Below are 21375 nucleotides of genomic sequence, written 5' to 3'. Positions count from 1 at the left end.
TCGTCCCTCCTTTAACTATTTCTAAGAAATTTTAATTTGGTGAGGGGGCTGACCCCCCTAGAAATCATGGTTGCATAATCGTATACAGCGGAAAACTTACCCAGTAACCCGACGAACGCACCTGGGAAGTTTCATTGATATATGTCGGCGTAGGAGGAACTTAAGCGCGCGCGCGCACACACACACACACACACACACACACACACACACACACACACACACACACACACACACACACACACACACACACACACACACACACACACAGGCTGAATCCAGCGCAACGGTATAGGGGGCGTTGCTGAAAATGATACCACCCTGCATCGTAGGACTGATAATCCCATGAAGCAGCCAAAATTTTCTCTTCCCTGACCGAGCAATCCCCACAGCACACAAGATGGGAGGGAGCAGCACACGGGCCACCTTGTATACACCAGCAACTTTATACAGAGCCTGTGTTCAAGAACGTTTGTAAATATGGCAGGTGGCTCACAGCGGGGCCTGTTTAGTGAGATTGGGTTGGATGAAGGGGATAAAGTTCAGATTCAATCACGAGGCATCGGACCTCTCCCTCCACCTCCCTTAACTCTTCTCCTTCATCCTGGATCCCCAGACTCATCTTGCCCTTCTCTTCCTCGTGATTATCTTCGTATCCCTTTCTTGACTGCTAGGTTCCTATGACTCACGCTCAGCTGGCTAAAAATCTGATGAAAAATCGAAGAAAATACCCGTATTCCCGCCGGGTAAGGAAGGTCCCTAACATCTTTCTCTAAGCGATTTATTTTGCTAATTACACCTTATCGTCCTATTCTGTTTTTTTTTCTTTTTTCTTTTATGTGTCCGACTCTGGGCATAGGCTTCACAGCCTGCTATCAAGGCCCAGCAGTCCTCCTACATACCATACACCTCTACATGTCACCACTTCGGCGCTAACACCCACCGTCCATATTGAATACATGCTAGGGCTGTCTCATACAGGACTGGTGTATTGGTATTAGCTGGGGTATTTTTACGACATGTCGGCGCGTTATGTTAATCCATTTAATATGCTCATACTCGGCATAAACATCGAACAAAAGAATGTTAACCACCCATATCAAAAAATAAGTCGCAAAGGACGAGGTGCTAGGGAGCATCCTTACCCGACAAGAATACGGGCCTAGAACTGTCCCGACCATGAAGGGCAGATGGTACTACCCTTAATATTATCCAGCTCAGGGACTCACTCTCAGTTAAATAAATTCGTGTGGATTTAACTGTAGTAATATCCCAGAAAAGACACCCCCATGAGAGTCAATCTTGTCACTTATCTTCGTGTTTATCCGGAATAGCGACAGTGATCGAGTGGGATTTTATTTATTTATTTATTACTCTATTTATGATATGTATATATATTAATAAAATACCTCACGGATATCCCATCAGATTTCGATAAAAAAATATGACATTCAGTGTGTGTGGATGTACGGAAAAATTATTATACTGAGTATTTTGGAACACACCAGTCAAAACGTCAGCGACACGAGTCAAGGCCATGGTTCAAGATGCGGAAATATCTAATGACTGGTAGTAGTAGTAGTAGTAGTAGGAGTAGTAGTAGTAGTAGTAGTGCTCGAACCTCACATGCTTCAAGGCTTTACGATTATGAGATGTGCAGGACTTTGTTGAGTGTGCATTAATTGTGAGGAGAGGAGGAAAGCTAGTCGATTTGGTGCAAAGTAATCAAACGACAAGGACACAGGGCTGAGTCAATATTAGGACGTGACTTCGTTATGCTCTTTTAAAACTTCTAATTCTTTTTCTATACATTATTTCCTTTACCTTCCTTTAATTTCCTCCCTTTTAACACTATTACCTCTTTCATGGTTACGCTTTCTCTAGCGATTCATTCCAGCTGACGCTATATGATTTAATTCAGCTTAGACACAAGGATTCGTATTCTCGGAGGCAGTTAAGAAAGCTCCTTAACACTTCTCCCTTATCGATTTATTTTTTGGATACGACTGGCCACTTTTGTACGTTACTAATGCAAATTATGGTGATATCAACATGATTTAAGTAACACAGGAGAGAACGGCAAGAAGTAACAGGAAAAACGAATCGCCCAGTAAGAGGTGTTAGGGAGGAGAATACCGACCAAGACCCTGAGAGCTAGTGACAAAGAGCCAGGGAATATAAACTTCTACTGACTCCAAATACCCTGTCATGGTTACCACAACGTCTGGCATTTTTTTTATTTTCTAGCTTACCCGAGACATTTACGTCCACTAAGAGGGAGTTATAGAAGCCTGAGAGTGTTAATCCATAATGGCATGATGCTGCACAAGTGAACACAGCCGGGAAAGTACTTTGCGTACAAAACTTCACTTCCTGCTAATAAAGTTTACAGCACCAAATCTCTGAGTTCCCCCGATAATTAATTTTCGAAAACAACAAACACCATTATTTGGGTAGAATTCTGGCCACTAAAAGTGTTAAATTTCTCTGGTTCCTATTATCCCCTCTCAGCTGATAAATCTAGGCGTTAACTATACCCTTTTTACTCTAACTTGGCCTAAAACTACCATCTCTTCTCCTTCAATACCGAGTTGCAACAATAGATTAGGCAGTGGATTATAATGCTAATCGTGAAGAAGTGTCATGACAGGGATGCAGATGTACTGTTTTGCCTTATTCTGCCCTTGAGCAACGTAAAATAAGCTGCAAAAGGACAAAAATCTGAGCCAAGTTAAGGTAGAAAGAGTATAGTGCAGTCCCCTATGCTTATTCTCAGCTGCGTAAATAATGTAGGGTTAGCTGAAGCATATTATTAGAATTGCCATATTACTAGAATTTCCCATTTGACGATTAAAGGTGGCAATATTACTAATCTCAGACTCCCATCCTTATAATGAACTGAATAAAACAACTTGGCTTTATCAGGACTAGAACACTACGCTTGTACTAACCTATAAGAATGTTAATAAATATACCTTATTAATAGTGACCTTTACACAGTGTGGCAATGTTAAGGAAACTGATTATTATAAGGAAATGAAAGGAAGGAGCCTATATGTGGATAATTCTTTGCGTAAAAAATACATTATAGATTGAAAAGGGCTTAAAGTTGAGAGCATGTAAAGTTGATCCCTTCCTAAGAAATTTTAAGAATGGCAAAATCAAGGCCGTCTGCTGGGATGCCAAAACATACTGCATTTAGGGGGTCGGTGCTCTGGTCTGTTAAAGAAGCTCCCTAACACTTTTTTCTAAGCGAATTAGTTTGTTTATTACACCTGACTGTCCTCCTCTGTTACATAAATCCTCCAACATCGCCATTCACTGCATAAATAACGTACAAAAAGACTTCATCCATAATTTATCCAAAAATGAATCGCTAAGGAATAGGTGTTAGGGGGTCATAAGCAGTGGGAAAGATTGACTGACGAAGACATGTCCATAGTAGACCAGTTCTGTAAAAGGAAGACTAGGAAGCAATTACTGTTGTGCTGAAGAAGGGTGTGGTGAAAGAGTATAGCAAGACGGATGCTGTGTGCCCGCCGTGATGGGGAAGGGATGCAGAAGTAATGGTCAGAACTGTGGACTGAGCACGGTAAGATCTTGATATACGTTAGAGATATTTTAAGATGCATCATATTTATTTGTTTATTTATTTATTTAACGAACAACACTGTAAATTGAGGATATTAGTAAATTGGCTTCATGAGCAGAAACAATAATGTCAAAATGAATCTTGCGTATTTTACTGAGGAGTTAATTGCCCCCCCCCCTCAAAAAAAGAAGGAGAAAATATGAAGGAAAAAGACGGCCTACAAAAAAGGATTACGGTAGGAGTTGGTCACGCTTCGTTGATTATGAAGGGTGTATACTGATTACGAGTCCTTGTAACACCATTTTCTTTCCGATTTATCTTACATGTTTCACCTCCACATTTACTTTTTTCTATCTATCTATCTATTGGCAGACGCCTCAATCCCGTAACGAGTGGCCACAAACAAATAGCCTCCACGTCGCCCTGTCCAACGCCACTTCATTGTCCTGCTCCCAGCTCAAACCCCCCTGTCTCATATACCTCTCCACTGCATCCCTCTACCTCATCCTCGGCCTCCCTCTCCCTCTCCCCCCTCCACCTCACTCGCATACGCTCTCCTCGTTAGTCTCTCGCTCTCCATCCTCTCCATATGCTTTTTTATTAACACATTTCAAGTATCGACATAGTTAGCCACAATAAAGTACAAGAGCAAAAATGTGTAACAGGCAAAATGAATCGCTAAACAAGAGGTGTAACGAGTGTAATGAAGCATCCTGTCACCTAGAATATGGGCTAAAGATGTAGGGACTTGAATCTTGGTCTTATATTCGCTCTTGAACGGGACCAGGCAGCTTCTGCGGTCTGGGAGGAAAGTGTTATGTCTTTGTAATATTTTGTCTGTTTCTCAATAACTATCAGGTGTGTTGGTCTGTGGTTAGGAGAGAAATGGCTTACATGAAGGCCTAGATGAATGTGTGTGTGTGTGTGTGTGTGTGTGTGTGTGTGTGTGTGTGTGTGTGTGTGTGTGTGTGTGTGTGTGTGTGTGTGTGTGTGTGTGTGTGTGTGTGTGTGTGTGTGTGTGTGTGTGTGTGTGTGAGAGAGAGAGAGAGAGAGAGAGAGAGAGAGAGTAAAGACGGAACAGTGGGATGGAAGAACAAAATACAAACTCACAAAAATTTTGCGTCTGTGTGCGACAGATAAATAGACACAGATTGGCAGATGCAGTAAGAAAGAGCGACAGCCAGAGAAAGAGAAAGCAAAAACACGCAAGATCACAATCTTTCCATTCTACCAAGACTGACAGCCAGAAAAAGGGAGAAGAGACACCCCTTGCCGCTTTACGACGAGCGACAGCCAAAGATAGCGACAGCAAATGTGTAAGTAAATAAATAACACTGATTCCCCCTTTCGATGTTACCAATAGCGAGACCCACAGCCAGAGACAGGAATAATAAAGAACAAAAGGAGGAAAAGAGACTGACCCCCTTTCCATTTTCCCAGATCGATCAAGAGCGAGGCGTCACTTCAGCCCGACTGGTGGTGGAAGACGTACGTATGGAGGATGATGGGATGTACTCTTGTGTTGCTGCTGGCTCCCATCCTGCCTCCATCAGGGTCCATGTCCATACTGGTGAGCAGGGGAGGAGGGACAGGTGAAGGAGGTATGGAGGAAGGAGGGAGAGAAGAGGGAGGTACAGAAAGAGGACGGGGAAGGGAAGCGAGGACGTGGGACAGGAGAGTAGGTGGGTGGAGGAAGACAAAGGTAAGGAAAGAAGATGGATGGTTCTTGAGGAAGTGCTGAGAGACGAAGAACAAGAGGGAGAGAAGAGAGGGAAGGGGAGGGGGTGAAGATAGGGAGGACGAGGGAGGGACAGAAGAGTGGGAGGGGGAAGGGAAAGAAGAGAGGGAGGGAAAGAGAAATGCCTGGTGAGGGAAATGGAGAAATGGAGAGGGTAGACGATAAAAAAAAAAAAAATCGTGGTTGCTGAGGAAGAGCGAGACATAGGGGTGAGAGGTGGAAAAGGGGAGAAATAGGATAAATATGGAGAGAAGAGAAAAGATGGAGAGAGAACCGGGAGAGAGAAGAGAAAAATATAAAGGAAAAATAAGAAAGGTTGTATAGGGAAGGTGAGATGGATTACTGGGAAGAAGAGGAAAAAAAATGGGGGGAAGAGAAAATGCTGAGGGACGGAGAGAAAGGTAAGAGAGTGAGAAAGAGGGAATAGAGGGAGAGAAAGAAAGAAAGAGAGGGGGGGGAAAGGGAGGAAGTGAGGAAGATGGAGTGAATGGATGGAGGAAGGATGGATGGTTTTTGAGGCGGGGAGAATGAGGGAGGGAGAAATGGGTGGGGGAGGGAGAGAAGTGGAAGGGAGGGAGAAAAAAGATAGGATGAGGAAGAAAGAGGCGAGGGAGGGAGAAAGGGGATGACTAGTGCAGAAAAAAAAGTCAAGGGTAAAGGAAAGAGGGGTGGGTGACGCTGGAGAGAGAGAGAGAGAGAGAGAGAGAGAGAGAGAGAGAGAGAGAGAGAGAGAGAGAGAGAGAGAGAGAGAGAGAGAGAGAGCATGGAGTATAATTCAACCATTTTTTCTCTCACTCCACAGGTAAACAAGGGGCCGCCATACAACAAACTGCTTATAACGACACTTCCAGCAGTCCATCTCTTAGGCTTCCTTCCCCATACTTCCTCGCCCCCTTCGTGTTTCTCTCCCTTCTCCCCACCTTACCTACCCTCTCACATGCCCTCCCTTCCTCCCCTGCCTTCCCCTTGTCTCTCTCCTTAATCTTCCTCTCCATTCTCCCTACACATTCTCTGTCTTCTCCCTCATTCTTCCTCCCTTTCTTTGTCTGTATCTCCCTCCTACCTACCTTACCTTCCTCCCTTGCCTTTCTCCTACGTCTCCCTTTACTCGTTCTTCTCCCCATCCTTTTCCTCCTCCCTACCTTACCACCCCTCTCCTGCCTCCTCCTAGTCACTTTCTTTGTCTACCTTGATAGGCTATTTCCCAGCCTCACAATCTTTCGTCTCTCCTTTCTCTTTGTCGCTTTGTCACATCTCTCTTTTTTCTTAGACTTAGATACGTTGTTTTTTAGATCAGCACTACACTTCCTCCCCTTCTCTTTCTCCTGCACTTCATTATTTCCACTATCTCCTTCGTTTTTTAGTCTTTATCTTTTACGGCAGTCGGTTTTTTCAGTGTCCTCCCCTGTTCTGGTTTTCCCTGCACCATTACCACTGCCAGTTTACACGCCATGTCTTCAGCTTATCTTCAACATCTCTTCACCTTACATCGTGGAAGGAACTGAGGTGAAGGGTAACCATCAGAGGTAAAATTTACATAAATGTGGATTTTTTTTTTTACACCTTGATGTTCTGGGTCATTTCTATGCTTGTTTCGAAAATGTGATGAATTCCATAATGTATGTACCCGAATGTAAAAAGAACTGATGATTAAATGTGTGAAGTTTTTCCTTTATGTTTTTATCTTTTGGCGTATCAGACACTCAGATATATGAACAACATTATTTTAGTAACAAATTAAGTTTCTCATTGCCTTGGAAAAATTATATACGGGGTTTGCGAGGAACGGGCATAATTCTGGGATCGAAGAGATTATGGTGTTCTGTTTAATTTTTCTATATTAACTTGCGTTCAAATCTCATTCATTTTGGAGCTGCTGTTACCGATAAACTTATGGAAAAATTACAAGGGACACATTTTCACCCACAAGATCATCGGTAACTACAGCTCGGTATCGGGTAAGATTTTGACCCACGCTCTTTATACTTTTTTCTTTTTTCCCCTTTTCTTCTTGTTCTTCTTCTTTCTTTCTTTCTTTTCCCAGAATACACTCATCTTTTATATCCCAGAGTTACGTCCTTTCCTTGCGGGAGTCGACAGGAACTCAGGACGCCCAGGTGACAACTCTATGAATAAGCTACGTGGGGAACATCTGTGCTGCCTGTCAAAGAAAGGTGGGGACGATGAATGAGGTGCAGCAACAGGCGAGAGGACCTATTTCTGTATTCCTCTTCTTTTAGTTACTCTGCAGTTTTAGTCAGCCTTGGAAAGACCCCGTATGGCAAACAGTTAACCCCTTTAGACTGATGAGGTGTATCTTCCTCTTCTTCTTCTTCTTCTCCCCCTCCTCCTCCTCCTCCTCTTCCTCCTGGTACTTCTTTTTGCATTTCTTCCTTTTTTTCTTTTTCTTCCTCTTCCTTCAGCTCTTCTTCTTCCTCCTCCTCCTCTTCCTTGTACTTTTTCTTCCTTGTGCGTTTCTTTTTTTTCTTTCTCTTTCTCCTCCTTCTCTTCTTCTTTTCTTCTTCTTCAATTCCTGTTACTACCAAACGACTAACATAACTAGGGGGAGATCTGTGAGTCAGTAGTGAAAAAATTAGTGAAGCCTTTACCTACCTTCTCTCAGTCGAAAATTCTCCCGTAAGTTGATTAGAGTTGACTGTTGATAGGAATAAAAATACACGTCACCGGAGTGGAGAGAGAGAGAGAGAGAGAGAGAGAGAGAGAGAGAGAGAGAGAGAGAGAGAGAGAGAGAGAGAGAGAGAGAGAGAATTTTTTCCCAGACTTTAAAAAATCATTACTCCGTACAAAGAACAGTGTAAAGGATATATCTTCAGAGTTAGCAAGTGAAGACCTCTAGGCGCCTATGACATAACGTTAACTGAATAAAATCATATGGGAAATACGCTTCACTTATCAAAGGAAATAAGGAGGAAGAAAGAGAAAGAGGAACAGGCTGAGGTAGTGAATGAATATAGGATGCCCGTGAGATGCATCCTTTTGTTTTTCGTCTTGAGCCCAGCTGTGTGTGTGTGTGTGTGTGTGTGTGTGTGTGTGTGTGTGTGTGTGTGTGTGTGTGTGTGTGTGTGTGTGTGTGTGTGTGATTACCCTGTGTATGTGTTGCCTTGTGTGTGCTTTTATCATACCTCTTCCTGCGCCATATAATTTTTTTTTTCTTATAGGGGTACTTTACCAATGAAGGAGTTAATGAAGGCTATATCTATCCCCAGCAACTCTAAACGTTTGTCTTAAAATTGAACTAAGTCGGCAGTGAACATGAATCAAACACGCTTATCGGCCTGAGGTTGACGGGTAAATACACACTCGTTGAGGGGAACAATTAGGTTATTACTATAGTATTACGTAGGCCTATATGAAAGCCTAATTGAACCCTTAGGGGATACCATGAAAATATATAAATATCCTTGGTTAGTGGGGTCATACTCGCTGTTATCCGCTTTAGTGGGGGTTGTGTCCGAAAACGAAAAATCTGGTTTATTTATACTATTTACAGCTTTAGAGTAGGTGATGCCGTCTACCCGCTGGGGCAGGGAACAGTTTAAGGATCTGAATTTCATAAGAATCAGACTTTACTGATCTACCAAAAGACCCACCGACATGTCGTAAAAATACCCCCGCTAATACCAATACACCAGTCCTGTATGAGACAGCCCTAACATGTACTTAATAAGGACGGTGGGTGTTAGCGTCGAAGTGGTGACATGTAGAGGTGTACGGTATGTAGGAGGACTACTGGGCCTTGAAAGCAGGCTGTGAAGCCTATGCCCAGGGTCGGTCACATAAAAAAAAAAAAAATCATCCACTCACTTGATATACTGTAGTGTTACTAACTTCTAAGGTGACTACACTGAGTGGGATGCCTAATGGTCTCCTGTATCCCCCGAAACCATACACAACGCTGGGTGGTAACCATACTGACAAATATTGGGGTGTGAGAAGCCTACTATGGTGCCTCTGTTAACTGGATCGAGAGAAGCCACTGCGGCGCACATCCAGGAACAAATCCTCCACTCTTCCCCGCTGCGAAACATCGGTACACGGCACGGGACAGCGCTTCAGGGGTCATTGCTTGCCTGCGGTTGATGGATCTACTCGGCCAGATATACCGGGGTTACTCTAGTACCACTATTACTTATAATTCTGACCCACCCACAACCAACATTATAATTCTGAACCAGCCCCGGTCACTGTTCTTGCGTGTCACTGATCGACGCATACCGAAACATAAAAAAAGGCATATTGTAACAAGCGATGTGTCTATGAATTCTATACTGATACCTCTACATCCTGATTGTTACTGGCTGAAAATAAAGTCTAAAATTGAAGTTGATAATGACTGAAGGAGCAGAGTTACTAAAAAACAAAAAAATGTATGGACTGTAACGAAAATACAGTAATTATATCCACAGAGTCAAACTGCACTTATTGTGAGGCTCCTTGTTCATCACTCATGCAGGGAAGTGACATTATAAAAATTCATTAAAATGCCACCGATTTAGGAAACTACAGATTGCTTGGTATTTCTTCTCTCTCTCTCTCTCTCTCTCTCTCTCTCTCTCTCTCTCGCTATATCCAGACGCCTTAACAAGAAATGGCCATTGTCAACAAGCCTTTTGCTGCCCTCACTCTACCTCGCACCCCCCTCACTAATATACCTCTCTACCCCATCCCTCCATCTCATCTTCAGCATTTAAAACAGCATAAACACACAAAAATATCAGTTACTTATTTCATTAACAACCGCGTGTGCAAATGGGGACAGGAGATGAAAATGACCTTCGATTAATCCCTAACCCACGAAATGCAAAGGCAAGTACATGTTAACCTCTTCACTAAGGATGCGTCTACAGTTTCATTACTGCTACCTTCAGACGATTTTCTTCAGCTAAGGTAGGATAGTATGTAGTGAAGGGGCCAATCATACCTACAAATAAGGCAATACAGTCGGAAATATATTGCTAAAGTAGAGTCAGTGAATAGAAGGTAACAAGAAGGTCTATCTATCTATCTATTGCCAGACACCTCAATCCCATATACGGGGTGGCCACAAACAAATCGCCTCCATGTCACCCTGTCCCCCGCCATTTCACTGCCCTGCTCCTAATTCACATCCACCTCTCTCATATACCTCTCCACTCCATCCCTCCATCTCATCCTTGGCTTTCCCCTCCCTCTCTCCCCCTCCACCTTGTGTTGAAAAAAAACAAGAAGGTAACAAGAGTTAATTAAGTCTTCACCATACCTGTTGCTGTGACCCCAGGCTCATCTGAACCGTGAACCCCGTGGACTGCAGACTGAAGATATCATTTCCCCGTAGCTCAGCATCCTAATTTGATAGATATGGAGGATACTGAGGGACGTTTGCATAACTAGGCAGTGGCGCCGCTTGGTTATACTGGTGCCACCACGTGAAGGCGTCCATCTCCTGAATTACGTTTACATACTCAAATGGATATGAAGGAGAGATATTAATTACCCTTAAGAGCTCATTGAACCTGTCAGGTGTAACTAAAGTTTCCCTAATCATGCAGCGGCAAGACCCTGGGCATCTCATTACAAGTTTGTGGTGCAGTCCTCCCCGGTGAGTGGAGAGGAAGGAGGGAGGGAGGGAGGGAGGAAGGAAGGAAGGAAGGAAGGAAGGAAGGAAGGAAGGAAGGAGAGAGAGAGAGAGAGAGAGAGAGAGAGAGAGAGAGAGAGAGAGAGAGAGAGAGAGAGAGAGAGAGAGAGAGAGAGAGAGACACACACACAGACACACAGACACACAGACAGAGACAGAGAGAAGTAAAGGAGAAGCGATATGGGAAGAACATCGAAATAGGAGAAGGAAGAGAGAAGTAAAATAAGGAAAAGGCCTCTCAATAAGGACAACTGAAGAATGAAAGACCATGAAAGAAAAACTAAGGAAATGTATACGGGAAATGAATAGAAGAGGACTAGGAGGGGAAAATGACCTAGGCAGAGAAGTCATGGAAAAGAGCGCATGTAAAATGGAAACTGAAGTTGAGACGTAACAGAAGATGAAGAGGCTTAATAAACGAGATGGAGAGCACAGTCGAGTAAGAAGAGAGGAGGAGGACGAGGAGGAGGAGAAGGAGGAGGAGGAGGAGGAGGAGGAGGGGGGGGAGGTAAAAAAATGGAAGAAAGGTGAACAAAACTAGCAGAAGGATTAAAGGAAGAAGAAACATGAAGAAAAAGAAGAATATAAGAAGAAGGAGAAGGAGAGAAGAGAAGTGTAAGGCGAAGGACCACGAAACAGATGAAAAAATAATGAAAGAGAAAAAGTACGTAAATACAGACTTAAATAATTAAATATAACAAAAATAAATCCATAAAACGCAATCTACACATGAAAAAGAAAACGAGGAGAAGAAAGAGGAGGGACTGAGGAAAAAAGAAATTCAAGTCGGTTTAGTTTCCAGACGAAGCAATCAAGGACACTCGCTGTGACGACTCCCTTGTCAGTTTCTCTCTCTCTCTCTCTCTCTCTCTCTCTCTCTCTCTAGTATAATTTTTTGCAGTTCCGAAATTTGACTTGAAGGGGCACTAGACTAGTAACCAAGGAGACTCATTCCTACCACAAACTAACTAAAGAGACTCATTCCTACCTCATTACTAGCAAAAGACACTCATTCCTACCTCATTACGAGAGAGAGAGAGAGAGAGAGAGAGAGAGAGAGAGAGAGAGAGAGAGAGAGATCCACACTGTCGTCAGTGATATTGCTACCTTGATAATAAGTCCACACACACATCTCTCTCTCTCTCTCTCTCTCTCTCTCTCTCTCTAATTCTGTGAGGCAATTATTAAGGAATTTTGCTACTTCCAAATGATTGTAGCAAATTTTATGAAGATCTCTAATAAAATGCTAAATGAACGCTGTGTAAAAACTCCTAAAGTGAGAAAAAGATCCTGAGAGAGAGCAAAACGCAAGAGTATTTCACCTGACTCAAGGGATAATGACTCTCTATCTGTCTATCTATGTATCTATCTGTCTGTCTATCTATCTTCTAATCTCATGATCCTGATGTGATTAAAACCGTGTGGAAAGGGCATGAATAATAACAATAATAATTCACTGGGCTGAAAGGATTATGACACGGCTAATCTGCTAACCTACTTATCCTTCTATCTATCTGTCTATCTATCTACTTACCTTTCTGTCTGTCTGCCTGTCTTCTAGTCATTTTTCTCAGTCTATCTCTATATCTCTTTATCGATCTCTTAGTGTATAATATCCATTTTCGTACACTATATTCACCACTAATTTTGGCAGAGAGTTGAGGCAGGATGAGAGAGCACCGTAGCAGAGGATTATTATTATTAGTAGTAGTAGTAGTAGAAGTAGTAGTAGTAGTAGTAGTAGTAGTATAAACTCCCTTCACTATAATCCTCCACTAGGAACAAACTGTACTACATTCTTACTATAAATTCTCAACTCTCATAAAAGCAGCTACGTAAAAAAGAATTATACATATTTTTTTCAATTACAACGAACAATATAATCTAAGCCTCTTAATAAACTCACTGACGTTGTTATATCATTTTTTTGCTAATAATTTATCGAGAAAGAATGAGTTATGTTTGTTATAAATTTTTACCTTATTCAGTATCATTTTTAGTATAAATAAATGAACTTCTTCTTTAATGGTCCAGTTAAAAGATAAAATTAATGATATTGGAAGTATTTTTTTAATTTATTACACAAGGAGGAAAAAAATCATCCCAATGTTTTTTATTTATCCTTGCTAATTCCTCTTGGCTTTATTATTCTATAGAGAGGCTTTCGGAAATAAATATGCTTCATAGAGTCTTCGTAACCTCACTAGCATAATTTCTTTGACTCTAGGAAGCTGTGTTATCTAAAAGCGCAATATCCCCTCCTAATAAGGTGACATTTCTTTGCTATTGATTCAAGCTTTCTCTATCTATCTACTGCCAGACGCCATAATCCCGTAAGGGATGGCCATTTGACTCTGAGTTATTTGTTTTACGGGGAGGGGCACTAACCCTCCACCAACCCACTTGTTGACACGTAAGGAGCACGTATGGCTTGGTTATATGGTTACCACCCAACGTTATAAATAGTTTCTTGGCTTACAGGAAACCATTTCGCTTGTTTTCTCAAGACAATTTAAGTAACCTAGTAAATATCCACCGTACTGAAAGGGTCACTGAAAGGCCGTACTTAACCCCTCAAGCAAGAAAAGTCTCTCCTAAGCTGAGTAGGGGTAATCTAATGGGTTACAAAAACTGAATAAAACTAGAAGGGGAAATTACACCAGCCGCGAGCCGGTACATATCTAGCCCGGATCGAAATATGACCCTGGCCTTGACCTACTTTCACCAATTTCGAACTCGTAAATGTTCATCTCTACTACACACCTGTTAAAATTTTGTGATGACATCTTGAGCGGTAGCGAAGTTATCGTGGTAACAGACACACAGACCCTGACCTACTTTCACTAATTTCGAACTCGTAGGAGATTTTCATCCGTACTACACACCTGTAAAAATTTGTTATTATATCTTGCGCGGCTGCGAAGTTATCCTGCTAACAAACACACATACACATACACAAAGACAAATTGAAAACAGTACCAGCTTGGCTATCGCGGCTGGAAAAAAAACGCGTTCATTGATTTTGTGGATTATTTTTACTACAATGCAGCGACCATAAGTGACATGTGTTAAACTGACAATAATGACATTTTCTTTATGCTTCTGACGTAAAAATCTCGCTTTGGAAATCATTTGTGTTGTGGAAAAAATTACAGACGTGAAAAAAAAAAGTATAGACTTATGAGAAAAAATTAATACGAGAAAAATATCTTGCGTGTCGGAAATTGCTACATGGACCTTTTTTGTGTGTTCTTTATGATGTTCTACTTACATCACTCCATGCACGCATTTATTACTACTACTACTACTACTATTATTATTATTATTATTATTATTATGATGATGATGGTGATGAATATTATTATTATTATTATTATTATTATTATTATTATTATGATGATGATGATGATGATGGTGATGAATATTATTATTATTATTATTATTATTATTATTATTATTATTATTATTATTATTACGTCTACACTATAATAATATCTTACTGAGAAAGGCGCAATGACAGGCACGTTTCCGGACACTGATAATGATCCACGTCCTTACGATGAATAACGGGACAGTGAGCGAAGACTTTTGACAGCAATAAGATCTTCGGTAAACACCATATTTTCCAGAATACCGTGCTGGAGTTTCAAAATTGTTAGATTAAGAAGGGAGCGATATTTCTAACCGCGACTGTACATCTAATGCCTGCAGATTGAAGTTATCTAGAGGAAAATATAATCACTGAGAAGAAGAGGAGGAGGAGGAGGAGGAGGAGGAAGAAATAGTAATAATAATAATAATAATAATAATAATAATAATAATAATAATATGAAGAAAAGGGAGGAAATGATGATGATGATGATGATGATGATGATGATGATGATGATGATGATGATGATGATGATGATGAGGAGGAGGAGGAAAGAAGCAGTCGAAGAAAAAGAACTGAATATTTTATGTGTTATTTCCAGGCGAATTTATAAGCCTGATATTCTTTATAAGTATCTGTATTACATGTAGGTTTCATTACGTAATTAAAATATTCTTCTGCTATGTATTTGACTCGCAGTTGTCGCTCTAGTAATGATGGAGAGAGAGAGAGAGAGAGAGAGAGAGAGAGAGAGAGAGAGAGAGAGAGAGAGACGCATAAAAACATTCTCTCTCTCTCTCTCTCTCTCTCAAAGCCTGTGTCCGTCACATCATGTCATCCTGTTTATCTGTCTTCTCTCTCTCGTCTTCAGTTTTTTCCTTGGGTGGATGTGTGATGGATTGAGAGAGAGAGAGAGAGAGAGAGAGAGAGAGAGAGAGAGAGAGAGAGAGAGACAGCAAAATCATACCTCAACCCCTTCAGTGCCATGACGATATTTTTATACCTTCGTACGTCCTTACATCCTCAACACACACACACACACACACACACACATTTTAATGTTAATATAGACTGCCACTTAATCTCCCTCAAACTGAACACTCTTGGGTGAAAACTTGAATATACATCATGAAGAACTGGAAAAAATCTTAAGTAATTCGAACAACAAAAAATACAGGTAAAAATAAGTTTAATCATTGAATATTAAATACTCAATTAAACTCCTTGCTCTGAGTGAAAGAAATAAAAATATAATAGAGTTTTAATTACTTTCTGTGACTCCTTTTAGCTCCCTCACATTTGCTTTAATTTTTTCCTTCTGTTTAGCATTCTTTTACTCTTGTTTGATTCCCCTCCCCCGCCTCTCTCTCTCTCTCTCTCTCTCTCTCTCTCTCTCTCTCTCTCACACACACACACACACACACACACACACACACACACACACACATTTGCTTTATTTTACACTTCCTTTTTAATATTCTTTTCACTCCATATAATTACTCTCTCTCTCTCTCTCTCTCTGACCCATTTCTTCAATAAGCATTCGTGTAATTCCAAAAGATCAGCTCGCCAAAAAGAAATTATCATTGATTTTGATGTCTAAAGAGAAGAAAAACAGGAAGTACATTTGCAACTCGGATGAATGGATGGATCAGTGTCGAATCAATGTATTATAAATGGTTTTTGAATTAGATAATGACCAAATATTCGCCTCTTCTCTCCGATGAAGTAGGTTTCAGCATATTCGTGATAAATCAGACGAATTGATTCAACTTGGAAATGTAATAGCTTTGAGGAAAAATGAGAAGCCTAATGATAAATCCTTGAAGAGGTCTTGAATTTGGCTCTCTGGGATCTTGTTATTTTTTACTCTGAGGGAATAATCTTGCGGGCTTCTGGCCTTTGGTTCCTTTTTCTTTGCATATATATATATATATATATATATATATATATATATATATATATATATAAATCCTACTCGAAGGTCATTAAGAAAAACAGTCCATTTTTGCTGAGCACTAATCCTTCCCTAGAACACGACAGGCAACCATTCAGTCTCTATCAGGTTCCCAGTTGTAATACTTGATGAACAGGGACGAAAACACACTTTGTCCAACACTCTGATCGCCCGAGACGCCAACTCATGTCCCCGATGCGAGCTGGAAATGTTATCACTGAATCGTCTTTTAAGGGTAACTATAATTAAGGGTCGACGTAGTTACCACCACTTCAGCGCCTGTTTATTTTAGATAAGAATTTTTGAACGGGAGGAGGTTCACCCTTCACCCCTCCCTCTAGAACATTTTTTTTTCTAATTCGAATGACGCCGTATGGAAACAACAAAAATAAAACAAAGGAGGTATAACACTGAAGAGCTTAACCACGTCGCTGAAAGAGTTATTTCCCAAACTGAACAAAATATCTGACTAAATCTAGGTTAAGTTCATCGTACTGAGGGCAGTAGTGTACCCAGAACTCGACATATGAAGGGCCAAGATGGTGCCAAGTCCTATTCTGTGGGGCTCACTGAAACATACTGTCCAAATATTAAATAATCCTAAATTTCAAATGGTTAGGGCAGTGAGGGGCCAAGGGGGTGACTAGAGGTGCGTACTGGCGTTTGTTTGTGTGTTGGTGAATCTGTGTTTGGAGCCTGGTCTTGCGGGGTCAGGTATGGGGTGTGACAAAGCTTAATACTGTCGACTAAAACTGTCTAGAGATGGCAAGAATAAGATAAAAAATACATCACCGGACTCGATTAGTTAATTTTCCGCTGTGAGATACATTTCGTAAACTGAACTACTGTAAATCAACTGAATAAATATAATACGAGAGGGCTTTATCGCACTGAATGGGCTAAGCTTCTCAGTGATGTATATTCCATCGTATTCTTGTCATCTGAGGCGGGTTTTCTACAACTTAGGCGCGACTTATCGAACTAGACAAGCTTGATACGGCACTCATGAAGTAAAATGAATACGACAAATAATTTCTTACCTGAAAAAGCATCCTGGAATTAGAAAGACATTTTATATATATAATTCAGCTGGAGGAGATAAGGGGTGATTAAACTGGGCTTCCTGTTCTGACAAAAGTGTTGTTATTAATTATGATGATGAAACTCCAGCACCAAAATTAATTTAGTAATAACCATTTCTAATTACGCGTGGGAATACTTTCCACTAAATATTTCACCGCTAATTAACTGATATTTGTATTCAGCCACCTTTTCATTATGATTTTTTACTTCATTCTTCCAGCCTATTGATAACTGTATTAAACTCTGAGATTCTTGTAGTGGAAGGGATAATGTGGAGCTACCTCCTCCAGCTCGATCTATCCTGAGATTAACTAAATCGTTTCAAGAAAGCAAGAGCTCAATAAAACGTAAAAATTCAATGTTTTCCTTACAGAACTATTCATCCATATCCACACACACACACACACACACACACACACACACACACACACACACACATGCACACATACACACACACACACACACACACACACTATCTATCTATCTATCTATCCATTTATCTATCTATCTATCTACAGGATATGGGAGATGGGATGATGTAGCAATCGGGAAAAACGAAAGATAAAGCATAAAATGTAGGTGAACCATCAAACAACACAGCCATTGACAGAGCCATACGTTCACTGACACATCATTCAGGCATCGATATCCTGGCTCTGTTTTACTAGTGAAACCGTCCCTCTGCATGCATTTTTGGCATAAATATTACGCTTAAATGTGTTTCACATTCATCTATGGAATTGCCGTTCCGTCTGCCGCAAAGCTAGAAAAAGGACTTTACCCTGGGTTTATGCATACACACTTCATCCATCCATTTTTATGTGATATCAGCTACATAGCTTATTCAACTTTCATAACTGGCTTTTTCACCTACTCACTGCATCCATACATCTTACTCCTAGACTAGTGCCCCACCTCGCCTCTGCAAACCCAGTCACGTATGCCCAATGGACCACCTTATCTGTATTATCTGTATTCATTCTCTCTGTAAGACCACATCATCTAAACACTTCTCTTGTACCCTTCGATCGACAGACCTCCACACTTCACATCACTTACGAATCTGTGCTGCTTATCCTAGACAGTCTATGCAAACCACACACATTCCTCTACAGATTATTCCAACTGGTCTGATTCTCTCTCTATGCTTTTTACCTCATGGCATTCCAAATATCATACGCTAACGTGAGCACAAACACAAATGCATGGAAGCTTCTCAAACCTTCCATTTTAAATTCTGTCTGGTATCACGGCCTTCACAACAACTGTCAGATCTCTTCCTTAAATTCCTCTGCTCTCTGTTTCCTTAATTCACTTCCTGAATGTCTAATTCTTCCATCATTTCAAGTCTCCATTGATTCACCAGTATGTCACGCTAAGTCACCAACATTTACTTTCAAACAAGACGAACGCAAAGATCCTGTTGACTATAAACAAGTGGCACTGGACACTAAATAAATAAATAAATAAAGCATTGGTCAGCACAGGCATTTCGGAACTGGAAGAACCACAGATCCATTCTCTGGTGGTTACATGAGTGGCGTCTGTTTCCTCACTGTCCCTCTTCACCCAGCAGTACAGTTGGGGACCTTAATATAAAAGCTACAAGTCGTCTTTTAGGAGAAAACTGAACTTAGAAAAATATTGATTATGTGCTTTGGTCGTCCTGCAGTCCATTGCTATAATTCTTGACCTCGTTAAGTGGCGTTGAAAATTTCGTAACACTTGTCCCTCTCCGATTTATTCCACATGTATTGCAATCTTTGTTCACTTGTATGTTATTAATGCAAACTGTGCTGATATAAAAATGAAGTTGATTACATGCAGGAGAATAATGAAGTTTATTGTGTTAAAAAAAAAAAAAAGTCGCAAAGGAACGGGTGTTACGACATTATAATGCCACTTAATATGAGACCCATAGCTGCCTTCACATCTTCTTCTTCTTTTGTTGTTCTTCTTCCTCTAATCTTCTTCTTCTTCTTCTCATTCTTCTTCTTCTTCTACTCCTTTTCCTCTTCCTCCTCCTCCTCCTTTCCCTCTTCCTCTCTTCTTCTTCTTCTTCTTCTCCTCTTACTTCTTCTCCTCCTCCTTTCCCTCTTCGTCTTCTTCTTCTTCCTCTTCTTCTTCTTCTTCTTCTTCTTCTTCTTCTTCTCCTCCTCCTCCTCCTCCTCCTCTCATAATGCCAAACTTACTCTCTAGCCAAACTTTATAAACTCATAACCGTGCTTTCATCTCTGGCTCCTCGGTAATGAACACGTCCGTCATTATCTTCCTGTCACATCTATACTCCATCCACCTTCACCTGGCACCAAACGAACGAATATATTTACATCAAACTTTAGGTCATATTCCTTGTGGTTTTGGAAATTTCGTGACATCTTTTCTTTAGTGAATTGTTCTCCCATTGACCCTGTATGATGTAAACTCAATCATTATAAAAACGAAAAAAAATGGCCTGCAAGAGAATGTAATATGTAAAATAAGCAGCTAAGGAAGAGATGTTACGAGGCCTTCTGTACCACTTAGGCCGCTATTCTCGTCGGTTAAGGAAGCTCCCTAACACTATTTCCTAAGCGATTTATTTGTCTTATCGCAGCTTAATATCCTCTTCTGTGATATTTAAATCTTTCCAATATCGCCATACTCTGCATATATAACGTACAAAGGATATTAACTAGCCATAGCCATAAATAAATTGCTAAAGAAGAGGTGTTGGGGAGTTTCCTTAACCGGGGAGAATACGGGCCTTAGGTGAAGTTCCCAGCACCTTTTTCTAAGTGATTTATTTTGGGATTTGGCCGGTAGATACCCTTTGTATGTCATCTATTCAAAGTATGGCGATATTAGACTGACTTACGTGACTGGAAGGGCAGTAAGAAGAAATAAGCAAGATAAGTCGCTCAGGAAATGGTGTTAGGGAGTGTAAAATCCAGTAACCCCGTACCTTTCCCTCTTACTCCAGGGTAATAAGGAAAGAAGTAGAGTGTGTCGGGCGTAAGAGAGGGAGGAGGGGGGGTGGAGGAGGAGGTAGGATGTGGAGGGGGAGGGGGGAGGGGGAGTTGGGGGATGGAGGGGGTGTAGAGGGGGAGGGAGGATGTGGAGGGGGAGATGGGGGTGGTGGAACAGCCATTAGCACGTGGGAATTGGCATCAAGGGACACTGACAACCTCGTTTCAGGGGTTAGTTAGAGGATGTGTGTTTCGTGGTGAAGTAGTGGGTTATGGTAGGTTTGGGTAGTTCAGGTTAAGTCTGCCTGGGTTAGGTTGGGTTGGGTTGGGTTGGGTTGGGTTAGGTTTAAATGGGTTAGGTTAAGTTAAGTTAGGTTTGGTCAGGTTAGGTTATATTATGGTTGAGTAAGTTAGGTTAGGTTAGGTTAGATTAGGTTTAGCTTGATTAGGTTAGGTTGTTGGTTTAGATTAGGTTAGATCAGACTAGGTTAGGTTGGGTCGGGTTATGTCATGCTAAATTAGGTTTGGTTAGGTTAAGTTAGGTTTGATTAAATTAAGTTAGGTTGGGTTTGGTTACGTTGGGTTTAGAGTTCCAAAGGACGTGAAAAGGTGTGTCTGATCATGTTTCTCTTGACGTTAGTAAGCTGAAGTATTCCTAAAACATCATCATCCACTAAATGTAACTGTCCATGTGAGGTTAACTGCAGGATCTCCTTGAAGAGAGTAATAGCCAGAATTCATACTTCCCCCATGCTGGCGAAGTAAAAATGGAGACACAGTGTCTATAGTGAGAGCTATGTGCGTGAAAGTCAAACATGCTGGAAAGACTCTATTTGCGTCAACGTAATTTATGTGTCAGACTCTCCATGTTATCGGTAGGGGCCAATATGGGTTTATGAAGGCTACACTGAAGCACCCTTTTTCGATTTTTTCCCCTAAACTAAATAAAATCATCTGGGGTTTGCAAGAATAAAATATATGTTTCAAACGTTTTAGGGGATGAACTGTGAATCGTTTGAAGGATGAACGAATAAAATTAAACAGGCCTCCATAAC

The 21375-nt window shown here is 41.0% G+C and overlaps 1 protein-coding gene across 1 annotated transcript in view; it reads left to right on the top strand.

Annotated features, from left to right (window-relative positions):
- Positions 1 to 21375, top strand: part of LOC145407830 (zwei Ig domain protein zig-8-like) — a 134609-nt gene that overhangs the window by 28680 nt on the left and 84554 nt on the right. Inside the window, exons 7-8 of the mRNA XM_080278687.1 lie at positions 5030 to 5159; positions 6130 to 6180. Coding sequence (XP_080134813.1) covers positions 5030 to 5159; positions 6130 to 6180 — 181 coding nt within the window. The remainder of the gene's footprint in view (positions 1 to 5029; positions 5160 to 6129; positions 6181 to 21375) is intronic.

The sequence above is a fragment of the Coenobita brevimanus genome, chromosome 74, assembly GCF_032717465.1.
Source record: "Coenobita brevimanus isolate Jiangsu-jjx chromosome 74, ASM3271746v2, whole genome shotgun sequence".
NCBI classification, from domain to species: Eukaryota; Metazoa; Arthropoda; class Malacostraca; order Decapoda; family Coenobitidae; genus Coenobita; species Coenobita brevimanus.
This window is presented reverse-complemented; position numbering and strand designations above follow the sequence as displayed.